This window comes from Vulpes lagopus, chromosome 18, assembly GCF_018345385.1.
Source record: "Vulpes lagopus strain Blue_001 chromosome 18, ASM1834538v1, whole genome shotgun sequence".
In the NCBI taxonomy this organism is placed as follows: domain Eukaryota; kingdom Metazoa; phylum Chordata; class Mammalia; order Carnivora; family Canidae; genus Vulpes; species Vulpes lagopus.
Genome location: NC_054841.1, coordinates 41,436,393 through 41,453,252, shown reverse-complemented (window position 1 = coordinate 41,453,252; position 16,860 = coordinate 41,436,393). Strand labels below are relative to the sequence as shown.

Sequence of the window (16,860 nt, the reverse complement as noted above, 5' to 3'; positions counted from 1 at the left end):
AAATAAAATTTGGCAGAAACCCCATCAACAAAGGAAAAAGACAACTTACAAAGTAGGGAAAGTCTTTTCAATCCAAGTTTCAGACAGATGACTAGTTTCCCTCATATATAAAGAGATCATGTAACTCAGTAGGGACAGATTCAACAACCAAGTAGAAAAACAAACACAGATGTGAATAGATTGCTCACAGAAATAGGAATGTGGATGGTTTTTAAATGGAGGAAAGATGCTCAGCCTCACTCATACTCAGAGAAAAGCAAAATAAAAAAGTCTTAAAAGATAACATTTATTACCTATCCCTGATAGATGTAAGCAAGCCTGATAAGACAGTGTTAAGACATAGGTAGTCTTATACATAGTTACTGCTGGGTATAAATTGCCTCTTAGGACAATTTTGCAATATCCATCAAAATTTCAAATGTGCTTTGATCTAGCACTTGGGCCTCTTAAGAATTTATTCTGGAGAAATATTCACAATATTTGAAAAGAGTATGTACAAGATTATTTATAGCAGTGTTACATATATTTGGAACAAAATGTAAGCAAGCATCTATAGTCTCAACAGGAGACTGGCTAAATTGGTTATGGTCCCTGCATACAATTGAAGGCTCTACAGCCATAAACTTGAGTGAGGAATTACCTTCACTGATATTCTTTAGCATATTGTTACATAGAAAAAAGCAGGATACAAAACAATGTTTATGGTATGCTGCCATGTTTGAAAGGGAAAATAAGATGGCTTTATATATATATATATGTATTGGCTGCATCTGTATGGGTTATTTCTAGAAGGGTGTGGAGAAACTAACTCCATTGGGTTGCCTGACAGAGGGCAAGTGGGGAGTGGATCTTAGAATAGGGGTCGGGGGAGACCCCTTTACAGGAGATCCCTTTTCACAGTATACCTTTTGTAGCCTTCGATTTTAGAACCATATAAATGTTCCTCAAAAATGAATAAAAAGTTTTTTTTTAAAGGATTAGAAAAATGCTCTCTGGTTTTGCATGAAGCTAGTGATTACATTTCCTGTGCTATGACTGATCCTCACAAGGTTGACGATAATAGCTAACACTTACCATAAATACCCTATGTGATAGGTGTGCATTATCAGAGGCGACTGAGGTTCAGTGAGGTTAAGTGACTTGCACATAACCGTGTATGTCCACCAGTAAGCAGCAGACTGGGACTTGATCCCAGACAGCCCAGCCTTCAAGTCCATGTTATAAACTACCACACTGTAGGAACAAATAAGATCTTTAAATAAGTCAACAGATCTGTACAGTTTTGTGTTCTTTCACAGAGGTCAGTTTCTTCCTCTCTTTACTATAGATTAGCGAGATTTTCTAACTCCTTCTTCCTTTCCCTGCCATCCAGATTTATCCAAACATTTAGTACAGAATTATGGTGATGTAGAAGAACTTATGGATGCAGGAAATATCAATCGAACCACAGCAGCGACTGGGATGAATGACGTCAGTAGCAGGTCTCATGCCATCTTCACCATCAAGTTCACTCAGGTGAGGGCAGCTGTGGGGCCGGCTGGCTCCATCCCCAAGGTCTTTACTTGATGATTAGCACCAGTTGAGGACTGATCATTGTTGAACCAGGAATGGCAGCAGGCAAGGGTGACTGCTTGTCATTTCCTTGTTAATTAGAGTTGAACATGTGCTGTGTGCAGAATTTCTCTGTGGTAACGGTCACAGTCATATGAGATGTCCAGGTGTGTACCCTTAAGAAATACTTAGCAGGCCTCAACCCTGTTCTAGACATTAAAAAAAGATCCAAAAAACAACCACTTGCCTGTGCATAATTAAGCAAAAGTTTTCATTGTTGCGAGCTCTGTGGGAGATAATAGATTGCCAAGTCAGACCAGTGGGGGGCCCAGGTGAGTAACTCATTGTAGTTCATTATCGCTCCATGGCACTCACCCAAAAATGTTGATTAGGATTATGAGAATAATATTAAAGGGCAACCAGCGTTTTTAAGTACTGATGTAAGAACTCATTCTGATCAGGAGGTGGAGAGCATTTTGAAAATGTGTGGCAATCATTGAGGGTAAGAATTTTAAGACCTAGGCCAGTAGCACAGATGAATGCAAACATGTGCAGACAGAGTGTCCTCTTGGGACTTAAATGTGTGTTAGGAGTTTGGGGATATCCTGGCCTATATTAACCATTGAACATACCAGATACAAAAAGATAGCATTTTATTAAGGAGGGGGATCACAGAGCAAAGAAAAATTTAAAAATTCTCAAAGGTCAATCAGAACAAATCCCAATAAATGCTCCGCATCTTTACCTTTTGTTAGATTTTTGCTTTTTGATTTACTGTAGCCTATTGGATTTTCTCCTTTTTGGTTAATGTAGATTAGGGTGTGGCCATCCCTCCATCCCTACTTTCTAAGAAGCTTACATATCTACTATCAAAGTATGGTAATTTCTTTTTGACATTTTGGTTCAGACTGTTAAACAAAGGTTAAAGGCCTTTTTTGGGAAGGTAAAATTTTGGTAGAATTCAGAATCAAGGAATACATTATTTAAGTTTTTCAATTTTTTATAATTAATGAAACAAGTTTTATTATTGAATAATGATCAGATATCTTTTACATAAGTGTCTACATTTATCATCTTTTGGAGAGACCATAGATGAGAACAAAACTAATTATTTGTTTACTTATATTTTCTTTGCGAATACCCTCAACGACTTGTGTCCTGTTCTACCACAGTCAAAATCAGTAAGCCTTTTTTGGGAACAACCAAGTGATTGGAGTAATGGTACAGTTCTTCAGAAAGTTTAAGAATCACATATGGTAGACTTCTGTTATATTCAGTTTCATTTGGAAGTTTCTATAATCAGTAAGGTGGCCAACGGGACAACAAAATTAAAAAAAGAAAAAATAACAAATCCTACCCTGAGAGATCATAGTGAGGAGTAGAAAATAATTAGGATCTGTATCACAGACAACATCAGGGCTCTGTACACCTCTTCAATTTTGCTTTTATGTTTTGCTACAGGCAAAATTTGATTCTGAAATGCCGTGTGAAACCGTGAGTAAGATCCACCTAGTTGATCTTGCTGGAAGTGAGCGCGCGGATGCTACGGGTGCCACGGGGGTTAGACTAAAGGAAGGAGGGAATATTAACAAATCCCTCGTGACTCTGGGAAATGTCATTTCTGCCTTAGGTGGGTTTCTGTGTGTTCCCCGCCACCTCCTACTCTTTACGATATTGTAGTAGCACGAAACAATTATGTTTAATGTTTGTGTTACAGACCGGGTTTATAGCCTCAAGGTTTTCAGAAGCCAAATTAGAGAAAAAAACTTCACTAGTTGTTTTGTTTTTGTTTTTCTTCCCTCCCGTGCAGCTGATTTATCTCAGGATGCAGCAAACCCTCTTGGGAAGAAGAAGCAAGTTTTTGTGCCTTACAGGGATTCTGTTTTGACTTGGTTGTTGAAAGATAGCCTTGGTGGGAACTCTAAAACCATCATGATCGCCAGTAAGAATTCCAAGTTCTTTTCCTCAGCATACAGTGTTTTATAGGAACTAACTATAGACATGGAAGTTTAAAATGTCTCATTAGGAAATAATATCTTTTTTTAAATCTTAAAAAAATAATTTTTCTATCTTGGAGAAAATCACTGTGATCTCATCTACACTCTCATATTATTTAGTCTCTTTCCCGTTTCCTAGTTGGATAAACTTGTCATGTGTTGTGCAAGCTGGGATACATGCACAATGACTCCTGCCCTTTCTTTGCACAAAGTACAAGACAGAAACTTTTCATTCCATGAACTCACAGGAGAAAATCATTGCAGGAACATAGAGTGAAAACAATCTACCTTTTGTTTTTCTGTTCTAAAGCAGTATATGTGGAATTTAAAATGAGGAATTGAGAGGAAAAGTAACAATGCACATAAGTAATGAGAGCAGTACTCTACTATGTTGCTGCATTTTTACTAACTGGAAGAATGTAGCAGAGAAGAAAAATGTGCAGAGGGGAGAAATTCGCTTGGGGGAACTCAGAAACTTTTAACTTCACTTTCTCTTGCCCTTTCTCCCCTTTCCTTCCCATGTTTGCATCTCCCCTGCTCCCCAGACCTTGCATTAATGCTGGAGAAAAGGGATCTGTCCTGGGGTATGCACCCCAGATGCAATTATCTAGTTACCTGAGCCCTACAGGCTGTGGTGGTGGAGGGGGCTGCCATTAACCAAAGCTTTAGGAGGAAAAGCATTCACTGACCTACTGACTCTTGAAAAAATGATCATGCTCTGGATTTTTGTGGATGGTAGACTTTGCCAAAATTTTTGAAAGTATTTTAATATCTGTGTAATATTAAGAAGTACAGATAATCTTGAAATCTTCTTCTTCGTGTGTCTTCAACAGAGAGACTCCTTAAAGTATGGTGGAGTATCTCATATCTCATTTGAGAGTTGGTTAGGTAGTTAGCTGATTCTAGACTTAAGAGGAGCAAAATGACATTTAATTTGGTATAGTGAGCACCTTTCCTATTAATCTTAGATAATTTTTAATATTCATTACTGTGGCAATGAATATTTAGTCTATCCAATGACCTGAGGTTAATCTTACTTTTAAATTACAAACCAACTTTGTGTTAAATGAAAAACGGAGTGCTGGATAAATTATTTTTTGAATTCATTCTTCACAGCTATTTCACCTGCTGATGTCAATTATGGAGAAACCCTAAGTACTCTTCGCTATGCAAATAGAGCCAAAAACATCATCAACAAGCCTACTATTAATGAGGATGCCAACGTCAAACTCATCCGTGAGCTGCGTGCTGAAATAGCCAGACTCAAAACACTGCTTGCTCAAGGCAATCAGGTTGGGTTTTTCTGAGATTTATAGATAATTTTCTTTGAGTAATGATATCTATTTATAGATCTTAATGAGACAATTATCTCACTCGTTGTATTGACTTGAGTAAATAAGTGCTAAGTAAAGCTTTGAATGAGTTAGCCAGTCTTTCCTTTACATTACCCTCCCATTGGCCTTTGCATTCATTATGTGCTCTGTGTGGAAGATTTTATCCACTAAACCTGAAATGATTAACTATCTAATAGTTATCAATTATGGATGGAAATTTAGCATGCAATAGGATTAGCAGCATAATCTCCATTAGTGGAAGGAAATTGAAGTGCTTGGAGTAATATTTAAGATTCTACCCATGCATTTTATGACTTGAAAGTGTATTTTAACAGAATGAAAGACTTGAAGACTTTTCTGAATCTATTTTGCATTGTCCATTACAGAGGTGGTTATGGTGATACAGTTGGCACATGTGGCATGCCTATGGCTGGCTGAGATGATGTCCCTGAGACCTTGCTTGAATGTCAAAACAGTCTCACTTCAGGGTCTTTCAGGATTCTAGTGAAGGGGCTTTGTTCTTATGTTTTCTTCGCAGTAAACTTATCTGCATAGTGTACATACAGAGTTACATTTTGTGATGAACAGTGTGAATTAGATCCTGATAGGTTTTAGGTACTGTTGTGAAGAAAGGCTACCCTTGAAAGAAAATCAGGGATAGCCTTTTTTAAATATTTGTCTTAGATTCAAGTTAGGAATAAACAAAGATATGTTTCTTCTCATTTTCTTAACCCATGATGGGTGTAAGTGTATCATTTAAAAAAATGCTTTTCTTTAAATGTAGTGTGCTCTTGCTAGAGCAGCTTTTCATCTAGGAATATAGGCCCTTGAAGTCCTTGGCATACCATAAGTGGTTTGATCATGAAACTGTCAGCGGAATGAAAACCTCACTGAGGTTCCTGTATTCTGAAATACACCTGACAGTTCTTTCCTGTAAGATGGCAGACAGTAGTTGAATAGGAATTGTTCATTGCACTTAGAAATGTCTCCATGTATATTTTACATTTTGATGTAGACCTTTCCTGTGTGGAAAGGAAGTTGCCAGAATGAATAGTCTAGCTGTGTGTGATGTTGTCAGCCTCCTCTAACTTATTACATGAATCACAATAGCCATTTTAATTTGTACACCATGTTCTTGGGATCTTTTTTTCAGTGTTAGTAAAATGTTACTTATTTGAGGTGAACGTTTAAGGGTGATTTGATAGCATCACCCAGACTACATGTGAAGAAAGTATTTGGAAAATTCTTGGTCCAAGTTGTTGTACCTAATGATTTACTAAGTTATGGAAATGAAGGAAAAGAAAATCAGCCTTTTAAAATTAAACTGAGGAAATCCTTGAAGGCAGCCTTATCGTATAGACATAAAACTTTATTAAAACTTGTACATATTCTATCTGAATAATGTCTTCAGAAGTATTGTGTGTGCCAATTGCCTTTTATCTTTTTTCATGACCAAAGGCCATGCTGTAATTAAAGGAATATTTTTGTTGCTGTAGTTTTGAGGGTGAGGATAGAAAAGATAGTTAAGTCTATTTTAGAATCGTTGAAGATAAAATCCTTTGATAAACTTAATACATTATATAATAAAATAGGAGTACCAAGTTAAAATAATTTATCATAGTATGAAACTATAAATTGTTGTCAAACAACACAGACTTATCCTAAATTAATTAAATTTGTGATGCTCAGTAAAATAAGCAGGTGTTCTTAAGTGCCCATTAAAAATCTCTGTATAATTTTTTTTTTTTGATAACGTTGCTCTATTCCTACAGTATTCCAAGTGTTACCATGGTTCATTGAGAATGTCATTCAAATCAAAGTTCCATTATTTGCTTAAGGACAGCTAAATAAAAATCAACTACTCCTTTTATTAAGGTTATGTATTTATTTACCAGGGAAGAATGTCAAGTGCATCAGAGTTTCAAAAGCACAATGTAAAAATACAACTCAAGAATTTAACATGTATTTGCTTCTCCTACTACATAGAGATATACAGATGTATGTGTAGCAGTTTGCATATATATATGTGTGTGTGTGTGTGTGTGTGTGTGTGTGTATGAACTCTTTATTGAAGGATTGTATATGTACAGGAAAATTACATATTGTAAGTTATACAGATCAGTGATTTTCACAAGGTGAATCCATCCATCTAACCTGCACCGACATGAAGGAACAGACATTACCAGCACCCTGGAAGACCCTCTTGATGTTCCTTTTCAGACATTACCTGCCATTTCCTTCAAGAGGAACCATCACTCTGACTTCTGAGGGCACAGATTAGGTTTTCGTGTTGCTTATTTTTGTTCTTTATATAAATGGAATCATGTAGTCTATATTCTTTCAACTTCATTTCTTTCAGCGTCGTGTTTGTGAGATTGATCCATATTGTTGAATATTGTAGATCCATTCATTCTCACTGCTGTACCATATTCTACCTTATACATAGGTCCCTGCTCATTTAGCCATTCTCATTTTGATGGGAATTTGGGGAGTTTCCTTTTTGGAGCTATTAGGCTGCTGTTGACTCTCTTCTACATGTCTTTTAGTGAACATACTAGTTTCATACCTAAATGTGGAGTTGGTGGTCAGAAGGTGTACATAGGCTCAGTTTTAGTAAATACTGCCAAACTTTTTTAAGGCGTCTCCACCAATTTATTTTCTACCACCAGTATATGAAAGTGCCAGTTCTAGTGCTTCAGGTTCCCATCCACACAAAGGGAATTGTCCACTTTTCCTTGTAATCATCTGATGGGTGCGTAGTTGTGCTATAGAAGGATTGTAATTTGCACTTCTCAGATGAGTAATGAAGTCGAGCATTTTGATAGCTTGTCTTTTCAGATGTTCTCTTTTGTTATATTTAAAGCATATTTTCAGACTTCTGCTTTGACTCTGGCCGAGGGAATGTCTGTGAACTCCTTTTCTCTTGAATGTATCCAGAGAGGAGAAAATTAAACAACACAGACATGAAATAAGCCAGAAAAGTCAGGAAGCCAAGAAAGTAGAATGAATTTCTCATTTGTGTGGCTGGAGTCATGGAGAAACTTTAAATGATAGATAGATAATAGAAATATCTTCATGTGCAGACTTTTAAGATAGACAAATCTCTGAGAGGGTCACAGATTAAGATTGTTACGTGATGTTTGTCTAAGACTGAGCACTGGCCTACTAGGTAATTCAAAGGGGAAGGAAGGTAGTACAAAAACAGCATTATGTTGCTTTTATATTTTATGTATATTATGTATAACTAAAAACACTTTATTACAGCAAAGAGTACAGTTCATAATTAAAATGAAACATGCTGTCAGCTTTTATAAAAGAAAAAAACCCAACAAAAACACTATAGGAAATAGCAGGAGACAGAGCCAAACATATTTGCCACAGGGAACCATAACTCTTCTCATTTCATGAGCGCTCACATAGACCAAGGTAAGGAAGGACATAGCATGTTTTCATGACACCTTGAAAATTTGCTCTGATCAGTACAAATTTGGAAAAAAAGATTGCTAACTTGTGCACTTTATTATGAAAAGAGCTTCTATTAAGAAGGTAAGATAGAAGGGCTCTAAAAAAAGATAGATGAACCTGGGTGGCTCAGTTGGTTAAGCTTCTGCCTTCGGCTCAGGTCTTGATCCTGGGGTCCTGGGATCCTCAGTAAGGAACCTGCTTCTTCCTCTCCCTCTGCTCTTACCTTGGCTAGGGCTTGAGCATGCGTGCACACTCTTTCTTTCTCTCAAATAAACAAATAAAATCTTAAAAAAATAAGAATAAGGTCACAAGCTGGCAGAAAAGTAAACAATATGAGCAGAGTTCACAGAACAAAGTTCCTAGTCTATGAAAATATGCTCAATGTCCCTTGAAATACAGTAACTACAAATTCTAAGAAGAGTGAAATGAATATATATATATGAAATATATATATATATATATGAAAATGGATACATCCACAGTCATTAAGTGTGTATTTTGCTGCATGTAAATTATACCTGAAAATTCTTAGAAAACTGATTGGATGGGCAAAGATTACAATGCCTGATTGCAGAGTATATTGGCAAGGGCAGGAGGCAGCAGGTGCTTGTACTTGTTGTTAGTGGAATTGATACTACTACAGTTTTGGTGTGGTGTATTTGGTTTTAACATATGAACTTCATCTGAGTATTATTTAATCCTTGAACAGTTTTCTTCTAATTGGACACCCTGCAAAGAGTAATTTAATTGAAAATGGTTTAGTTTTACCAAATATTTCTTTTAAAAGGACTTAGGTAGGTTTTCCAAAAGGTGTAGTGGTTATGATAGCCTCATGCATGTGTTCAGTCTGATTATCTTCTGAGTAATTGATGTGGTAGGAGTGTTTTGAGTATAGATGAAAGATCCCAATAGAGGAGTCTGTAAAATTAGTTATGTTATAAAGGGGTTACTAATTGTTTTGAAAATTGTCAACCATATATAAACAATGCAATTCATAATAATGCCTGCCACTTGCATTTCTTCAGTGGCAAGTATTTATTGAGTACCATCTGTGCGCAAGACAACATGCTAGGTGCCACAATAATGTGTTGTAGTAATGTGTTGTAGTAATGTGTTAGCAGAACTCCTTTTCCTTCATGAAGGATGAATTTCCTTCATTAATGATTAACTTATTGGCTTTATTCTCTGTAATTTGGATAAAAGTGGGATGCAGCTTTATAACTAGGCAACATCTCTAATTATAAAGGTGACCCCTAATAGGAGAATTGTGTCTGGATTAGGATGAACTGTATATAGACTATAAATGCATGTAGGAAGCCATAGCTTTGGATTTCCCTGAGTGCAGGGATTCTTAACTGAGTGTGTCTCTTGTGGACTGTGGAGGGCATGCCTGTACAAGAGATGTTGCCTCCTGTTGGGTGTAGGACTTTTAAGCCAAGGTGAGCCCCCTACATGTGTGAATCTCAGCCCTTCATGCCAAACACAATAGCTCCTGACAGCTGTGAGGACTGTTGAAGAGACTTTAGGAGGACCTTGCTGTCCAGTTGTTAGCTCTGCTGTCTTGCCAGGGGACAGAAGCCGAGTGTGGTCCGTGGTAGTCTTGTTAGCCTGCATGTTTAACTGAGCTTAAGATGATCACCTTGTGGGCTGTTGCATTCATTTGAATAGCAATTGAAAAGTAAATAATAATGAAAAAAATGCTATAATCTCTAAGGAGGACAACTTGGCAATTAAAAAAATCATACATATAAAATGATCACAAATTCCCTTTGAGGAATTTATTGGTACAGCTATGTATATGGTAGGCAACTGCTGGTAAAACGGAAGATTAGAAAAAACCTGCATTTCCATTAATAGGAATTCCATAAATTATGGAATATCCATAGAGGGGAATGGAATTGTTAAAAAATAATGAAGTGAATTTATTTGTACTGAATTTTCTACGAGATATATTGAGTGAACATGGCACTATTCAGAATAGTATTTGTGCTGTTTGTTTAAAAGACAACAAAAATATGCTTGCATATGACCAGAATAACTGCAGGTTTACATAGCATATTGGGTTAAGAGTGGTTGCCTGTGGATGGGGAGGGATAAAGACTCTCTCTCTTTTTTGAGTATAGTGACACACAAGGCTACATTAGTTTCAGGTGTACAACATAGTGATTCAACATCTCTACATACTATGCTCACCACAAGTATAGCTACAATCTGTCGCCATACAACGCTATTACAGAATCATTGACTGTATAATCTGTACCTTTCCTATGACCCCTTTCTTTTGTTTTAGATGACATCCTAGGGAGTACTCTGCCCCTACCTCTCAGATTATGATTCCAAATACATAGAGAGCCCCTGTGTGCCCCACCTGGCTCCCTTTGCCTCTCCTGTCTCTATTTGCCTTGTCCCATTTCTAACCTGATTTTAGTGTTTATCATTCTTTTGTCAATATTTATACTTTTGCAACATGATAAAAAAAATGGGTATGTAGATTGTGGTATAGCCATACCTACATGGAGTATAATCCAGCAGTGAAAATAAATAAGTTTCATTTGCATGTAATCAACATGTGTAAATCTCAGAAGCCTGTGGTTGAGCAATGCTTATGCTTCTTTTTGAATTTTTACAATGTGCATATTCAAAACAGATGAATCCTTGAGGATTTAGGTTGTGTTTGTTTTTGGCAAAATGTCAGTATGTTACATGTTTGTCTTTTTCTTTCCCTTAGGTGATTTGTGTTGCAAATGTAGGTTTGCTAGGATGCCATAGTTCTGAATATTATAAGTACCCCATTGATTAAAGACAATGATTATTGACACTTTTTAGGGGGTGTGGAACAATACTTTTTACCTTTGCTTAATAGTTTATTTGGCAATTTTGAATAATTTATTAATCATGGTCAATTCCTTCCTGTTGATACTGCTTTTTACTAATTGCTGTTCTTTTTTATGGCTTAAATCATAGATTGCCCTCTTAGACTCCCCCACAGCCTTAAGTATGGAGGAGAAACTTCAGCAGAATGAAGCAAGAGTAAGTGATACCTTGACTTTCTATTTTTTAAATCCTAACTTTCGCTGTTATTTTAAGTACATGCTTTTTAGTACTTGCTGTTTGAAACTCATTTTTCTCTCATTTCACCTAACCCTCCCTCTTTGCCCCATCCCATTTTTAAGAACCACAATAGGGGTGCCTGGGTGGTTTAGTCAGTTAAGTCTCTGACTTCAGCTCAGGTGATGATCTCAGGGTCCTAGGATTGAGCCTTGCTGTCTGGGTTCCCTGCTCAGCTCTCTGCCCCTACCCCTGATTGCTCACTCTCTCTCTTTCTCAAGTAAGTTGTCTTTATGTATCTCATAATGTTCTCTATGACTTATTAAATGAGATTTGTCTGGTACGGATGGTTAACTGCAACTGAAATTCATGTGTAGGCAGTGCTGATGATGCAGTGAAGCTGCTGAGTCCCTCAGAACAGATGAGAACCCTGGGTCGGGGGAGGCCACGTTCAGCATTCATGAGACGGTGGTTCCCAGCTTAACAGTAGCTGAAGCATGACCAACATTTAGTTTTTTGTCATCCTTTTACTTTGTTTCCAGTGGGAAATGTGGTACTTGGAGAGTCTGAATACTTCAGGTGGCTGCGAAGTTTCCCTTAAGCTAGTGAGAGTCAAGGCAGAAGAATGAGTGGTAGTGAGTGACTGGCAGAGAAAGGAGCCCTGGAGATGTGACCTGACGCCAGTGCTGGTGTGCAGGCACTTTCTGAAACCCAGTTTCATGGCTGACCTGGTTCTATACTATTTTTGTTTTGAAAGAATAGTCCTCTGTGGAAAGAAAAACAGGCATTGAGAACATTTTTAGGGTTGAATTTTGTTCACTGTGCTGAATGGTTAAAACAGATTGAGAAAGAAAATTGGATTCTGTTGGTAAGGTCTTCAAGAATACACAATATTGAAAATATAAATTGGATTGTAGTTAGGAACATGTTGACACTTCCCTAGATAATTATGCTGATGAATTTGCTGATAATAGCATTAGTAAAAACATTAGTTTCTTAATCCCTATTTTTCTCATGAAATTTTATATTTTAGTACTTCAAATTCTAATTTTGAGTGCTTTGAAATGTCCAGATGTAGTCTTAAATTGTTTTTTACTAATAGTTTTTAGGAATACCTAGCAATTTAATAAAAACCAATAAACATTTTAATTTGAAAGCATTACACATGCTGTGACAGAAATGACTACCTATCTTGTTCATAACAATTTGTAAGTTTTAATCTAGTTTTTTGCTGACCTTTTCAGTCGTTTGCTATCAGCTTGGCTGTAAATCTTGTCACCTGATCGTTTGTTAGAGGTGGTATCACGTTTGTTTTATAAATGAAGATTATTTGCTTTAAATTCAATAGTAAAACCAATTCAAGGCATACTTAACGATTTGTTTAAAGCTAGAATTATTTGATTGATTGGAAAAGGATTGATCGGCTTGTCGTTTCTTCAGGGAACACATACCTGTTGGTGAAATGCAGAAGGATTTACTGTTGAATGCTGTATTTCTCAGATAAATTGCCAGTGAGAATCTGGTAACTGATTATTTTCATAAATTGGTAAATTCAATACACCAATCTTATCTTTTCCTGTAGGGAGAGAAGGCATAAGACTACTCCCTCTCTGAAAGTGTTTCCAAAACAATCCCTGAGAGCCACGTGGCTTTAATTGCTATCATTAGAGACTGAGGTTGGCATCACTCAGGGGATGAAAGAGCAGAGTATATGTGCAGTTCTAGGCAGCAAAGGCAGTCTTTGCAAACCATTAAAAACCCGGAAAAAGCAAGGCTAGAGAGGGTCAGTCCTGTGTCTTTTATTTATTTATTTTTAACCAAGAAGAAAAATGGCTTTTGACTTTACTAACTAGTAAAAATGAGGAGTATGATTTTAGCTCAGTCCAGTCATGTTTGGGGTAAATGGAGTAAAATGAGTGACCGCTGAACGATTGGGTACAGGTGGGTTAGATATGTCTTGGTTTTCCTCTTGGGTAAACTGTCACTCTGGTGTCTCCACCTCTTGTCAGTCACACAGGCTTTCAGTCAGGAACGTTTCTGCCATGGATGCCTTTTCTAGTTACCATACTCAATGCACGTGGGCAGTGTTCTCCTCTTGGAAGAGAGTGCCAGCAGGTGTGTTTGGGCACGCACTTTGGGCTGGCTAAGTCAGCTAACGTCTCAGTGGGAAGAGCAGTGTGGAGGGGAATCTGAATGGGAGTGGGGAGCTGACACAATTGCTAAATTAGAGGAAGAGAGGGGCTTTGAAAGGACGAGAGTCATGTGTCTAATCATGTCACCCCCATCACTCTGTTTTAGCTTCAGGGATACTCCTTTCACAGGATATATTCTTTTTTTTCTTTTTTCTTTTTTTACTGTTTTTTCCTACTTCTTGGTCAGGTACTAGATCAGCATATCACTGAAGTACTTACGAGAATTACTAACTAGGACCATTGAAAAAGTTTTATGGAATTGGAAGAATATTTTCACTGAATCTGAGCAGCTATTTCCACCTGTGCTGTATTCAACATTTGGGGATGTTTTCTCCCTTAAATAACAGTAGACTGGAAAGAAGCTGATTTTTATCAAAAGATTTTTGCTTCTACTAAAAGAGTTAATTAAAGAGCTATTTTTTTTTTAAAGAATGAGATTTATAATTAGCTAAAACAGATTAGCTCTTAAAGAAATTAGCTGAGAAAGCAGATTATCTCTTAAAGAAAACTGCAGCATCCAAGGTGATTTAATCATCACATCTAATTAGAAGGAAACAGAAATCACTGTTTTTTAGGACTTAAAGTATAATCAGGAAAAATTAACCCATTTAATGCTGCCCTGTGATTCTTAAACTTGTCATTTTTGGTTAATATTCAAAGAAGCAGCTTTTATTTAAGTATACTGTGAAAAGAGTGTTATAAAACTCTAGGTACCTTGATGAATTTTTCCCTATTCTTTCCTCTGCCTTAGTGTGGGTCGTAGGATGAGATCCGCTTGTTTATCTTTGGTGTTGGTTCTTTCAGAGATTGAAATTGCTATATAATTAAATATATTGTGCATCCTCTATAAGCTAGGACACTTTCTGGAAGAAAACCATAGTAATTTTCTTATGGAGCAATCACACGTGTATTTTTCCTTTTAGGTTCAAGAATTGACCAAGGAATGGACAAATAAGTGGAATGAAACCCAAAATATCTTGAAAGTAAGGACTGTAGTAAGGGGCCATAATCTTACTATCTTGGCTTGAATAGGTAAAACTTTTTTTCTTTCTCCCTCAAATATGGCTATTACGTGTTTTGCTTAAGGTAAGATCAGTGACTTTTGGGGAATTGGGGTTCTGGTTTGATTTTGAAGAAACGGAAATAAAACTATGAGACGTCGAAGCTCTGTGTGTTTTAGCAAGTAGAGGGGATGCTGATGCTTAAGGTATATGTTTCTACTTGTTGGGGTTTTTCCATTTGTGACTCAGCCCATATTAAACTCACCTTAATGTTCAAGGGCATCCACTTTGCCTTCCTGCTTTTGTGAAATCCAGCATAAAAACAGCATGTTAAATGAGTAAAAAAAAAATGTCCCATCGCAATACTGTAGAGTGCGCTGCATAACATGGCTAGGTCTCAGAAATTTTTGGACTAGAATTTTGATCTGTTGTCTCAAGGGCTTGGCAGATGTGGTCTGCCTGTTTGGGGAGGGTCATTGTGAAAGGATATCACCAGTGGCCTCCAGTTTTCATCCTCAGAATGCTTCAAAATACACGTTTTCTTCCTGTTCCCAGTTTTTGCTGAGTTGCAGAAAAGCTGAGTCATCTGTTGAGGGTCAGCTGTGGCAGGCGTGAAGTTCAGACTTGAGTATAAGCTTTGATAGCGTCTTCACTCATGTGAGAAGGTGATTCAGAGACTGCTGAATCCTGGGCTTGTGTTTGAGGCCTCCTTAGACAAAACTTCCCCGAAGGAGTGACGTCCCCTATACCACTGGGAAGCTGGATAAAGTTTAGCTGCATGTCTTGGCAGAACCCTACTTTGGATCCCCTGCACATGAAAACGGGGCAGCCACTTAACTGTGTCATGGGGGCAAGCTCTTGAAGGCCTAATTAGCCAGTTTTGTGTCTCACAGCACTGAGAGGGGTCAGCAGCATATTGTATAAAGTTCTCCAGGTGCCATTTAGGTGGCTTGGCCTGCTCTGGGGCTGCACGAGACTGTTCTCATAAGGGGGAGGTTGCGCTGTGCTTTGCAGCCTGGGTGGGTTGTGAGGGTCTGAGACATATTTCCGGTTACAGGAAGCACTGCCCTAAATGACTGTGTCTGAGTCCTGACGTTCTTGTCTACCCTCCTGGTTCTGATGATAGTGTTAATATTATCTTGAGGTACCTCCTCAGTATTTCCTGTGTTGAGAGATTTTTGTGCAGGAAACGGAGCCAGGACTTCACTTGCATGTCAGGGGAGTCGGATGTGGAATAAACACCTTCACCCCCCAGACATGGGTAGTTTTCATCCTGTAGCAGACTCAGCTCTCAGAGGTAGTGCCACCACCTCTGTCTGTGAAGCTCACATTGTTTGACCTTTCATGGCACAATATATGCTTTCCTCAGTAAATGTACAAAGAGAGAGGATGGAAATCTGTTCCATATAAGGAAGAGAGAAACCAAATAGTAAACTCTAAAAATTAGTGCATATAGTGCCACTTAGCACAGGTACACCAATACATTGAAAGACTTCAGTCTCCCCCTTCTGTTGTGGGCTCTCCTGGTCCTCGGAGGAGAGGTTTTATAACAGCCCTGAAGGAATCTGCCCAGAGCCACCATGATGAAGCTGCCAGCTTTTGTTAGGCTTTTCCTCATAAGGTGATTCTGGGCCCTGAGCTAAGTTATCCTCCAGTTCCAATTCTATTATTCCTAAATCTTTTTCTTTTTTATAACTTGTCAAATGAAAAGAGTGGAAATGTGATGTGTGCTAGGTATTAAAGGTTATGAGAAAGACTAATGATGTTTCACAGTTTTCCCGTCTCTTGCTCTTGCAAGCCCATTTTGGATTTCTCTGCTAGTATTTGTGTTTTAAATCTGTAGTCGTTTTTTGTTCACATTTGATATTTTGAGGGCTATCTTGGAAGATAGTGTCTGAGGCTTAAAAAAAAAAAGCAGCTACTCAGATGCTGTTTGGAGACATTCTTTGGAAATTGATGAAAAAAGGGATTGTTATCTGATGAATTTGTATCTGTGTGGTTTGTGAAATACTTTTCCATATTTCTGTTGTGTCAGTCAGCTTTTGCTCCAGTAATGCTGTATAGAACCCACTCCAACCCAGTGGCTTGAAGCAACATTTTCCCTCATGCATGTGTAGGTTGGCTGGGGGTTGGCTGGGCTAGCCTGGTTTGGTTGGGCTTGGGTCCAGGCTGTGGGTGAGTTCTGGGTCTGCTCCACATGTCTCTCATCCTCTTGGACTACCTGTTGTCTGGGACATGCTCTTCTCATGGCGTTCGCCAGTGTACAAGCAGG

General features: G+C 37.8%; 1 protein-coding gene across 8 annotated transcripts in view; it reads left to right on the top strand.

The window, feature by feature from the left end:
- The window catches only part of KIF16B (kinesin family member 16B), a 301,238-nt gene that overhangs the window by 55,110 nt on the left and 229,268 nt on the right, over positions 1–16,860 (top strand). For all 8 annotated transcript variants that reach the window (XM_041732317.1, XM_041732321.1, XM_041732315.1 and 5 more), the window contains 6 exons: positions 1,373–1,515; positions 3,013–3,181; positions 3,362–3,493; positions 4,665–4,840; positions 11,312–11,377; positions 14,511–14,570. In XM_041732317.1, coding sequence (XP_041588251.1) covers positions 1,373–1,515; positions 3,013–3,181; positions 3,362–3,493; positions 4,665–4,840; positions 11,312–11,377; positions 14,511–14,570 — 746 coding nt within the window. The remainder of the gene's footprint in view (positions 1–1,372; positions 1,516–3,012; positions 3,182–3,361; positions 3,494–4,664; positions 4,841–11,311; positions 11,378–14,510; positions 14,571–16,860) is intronic.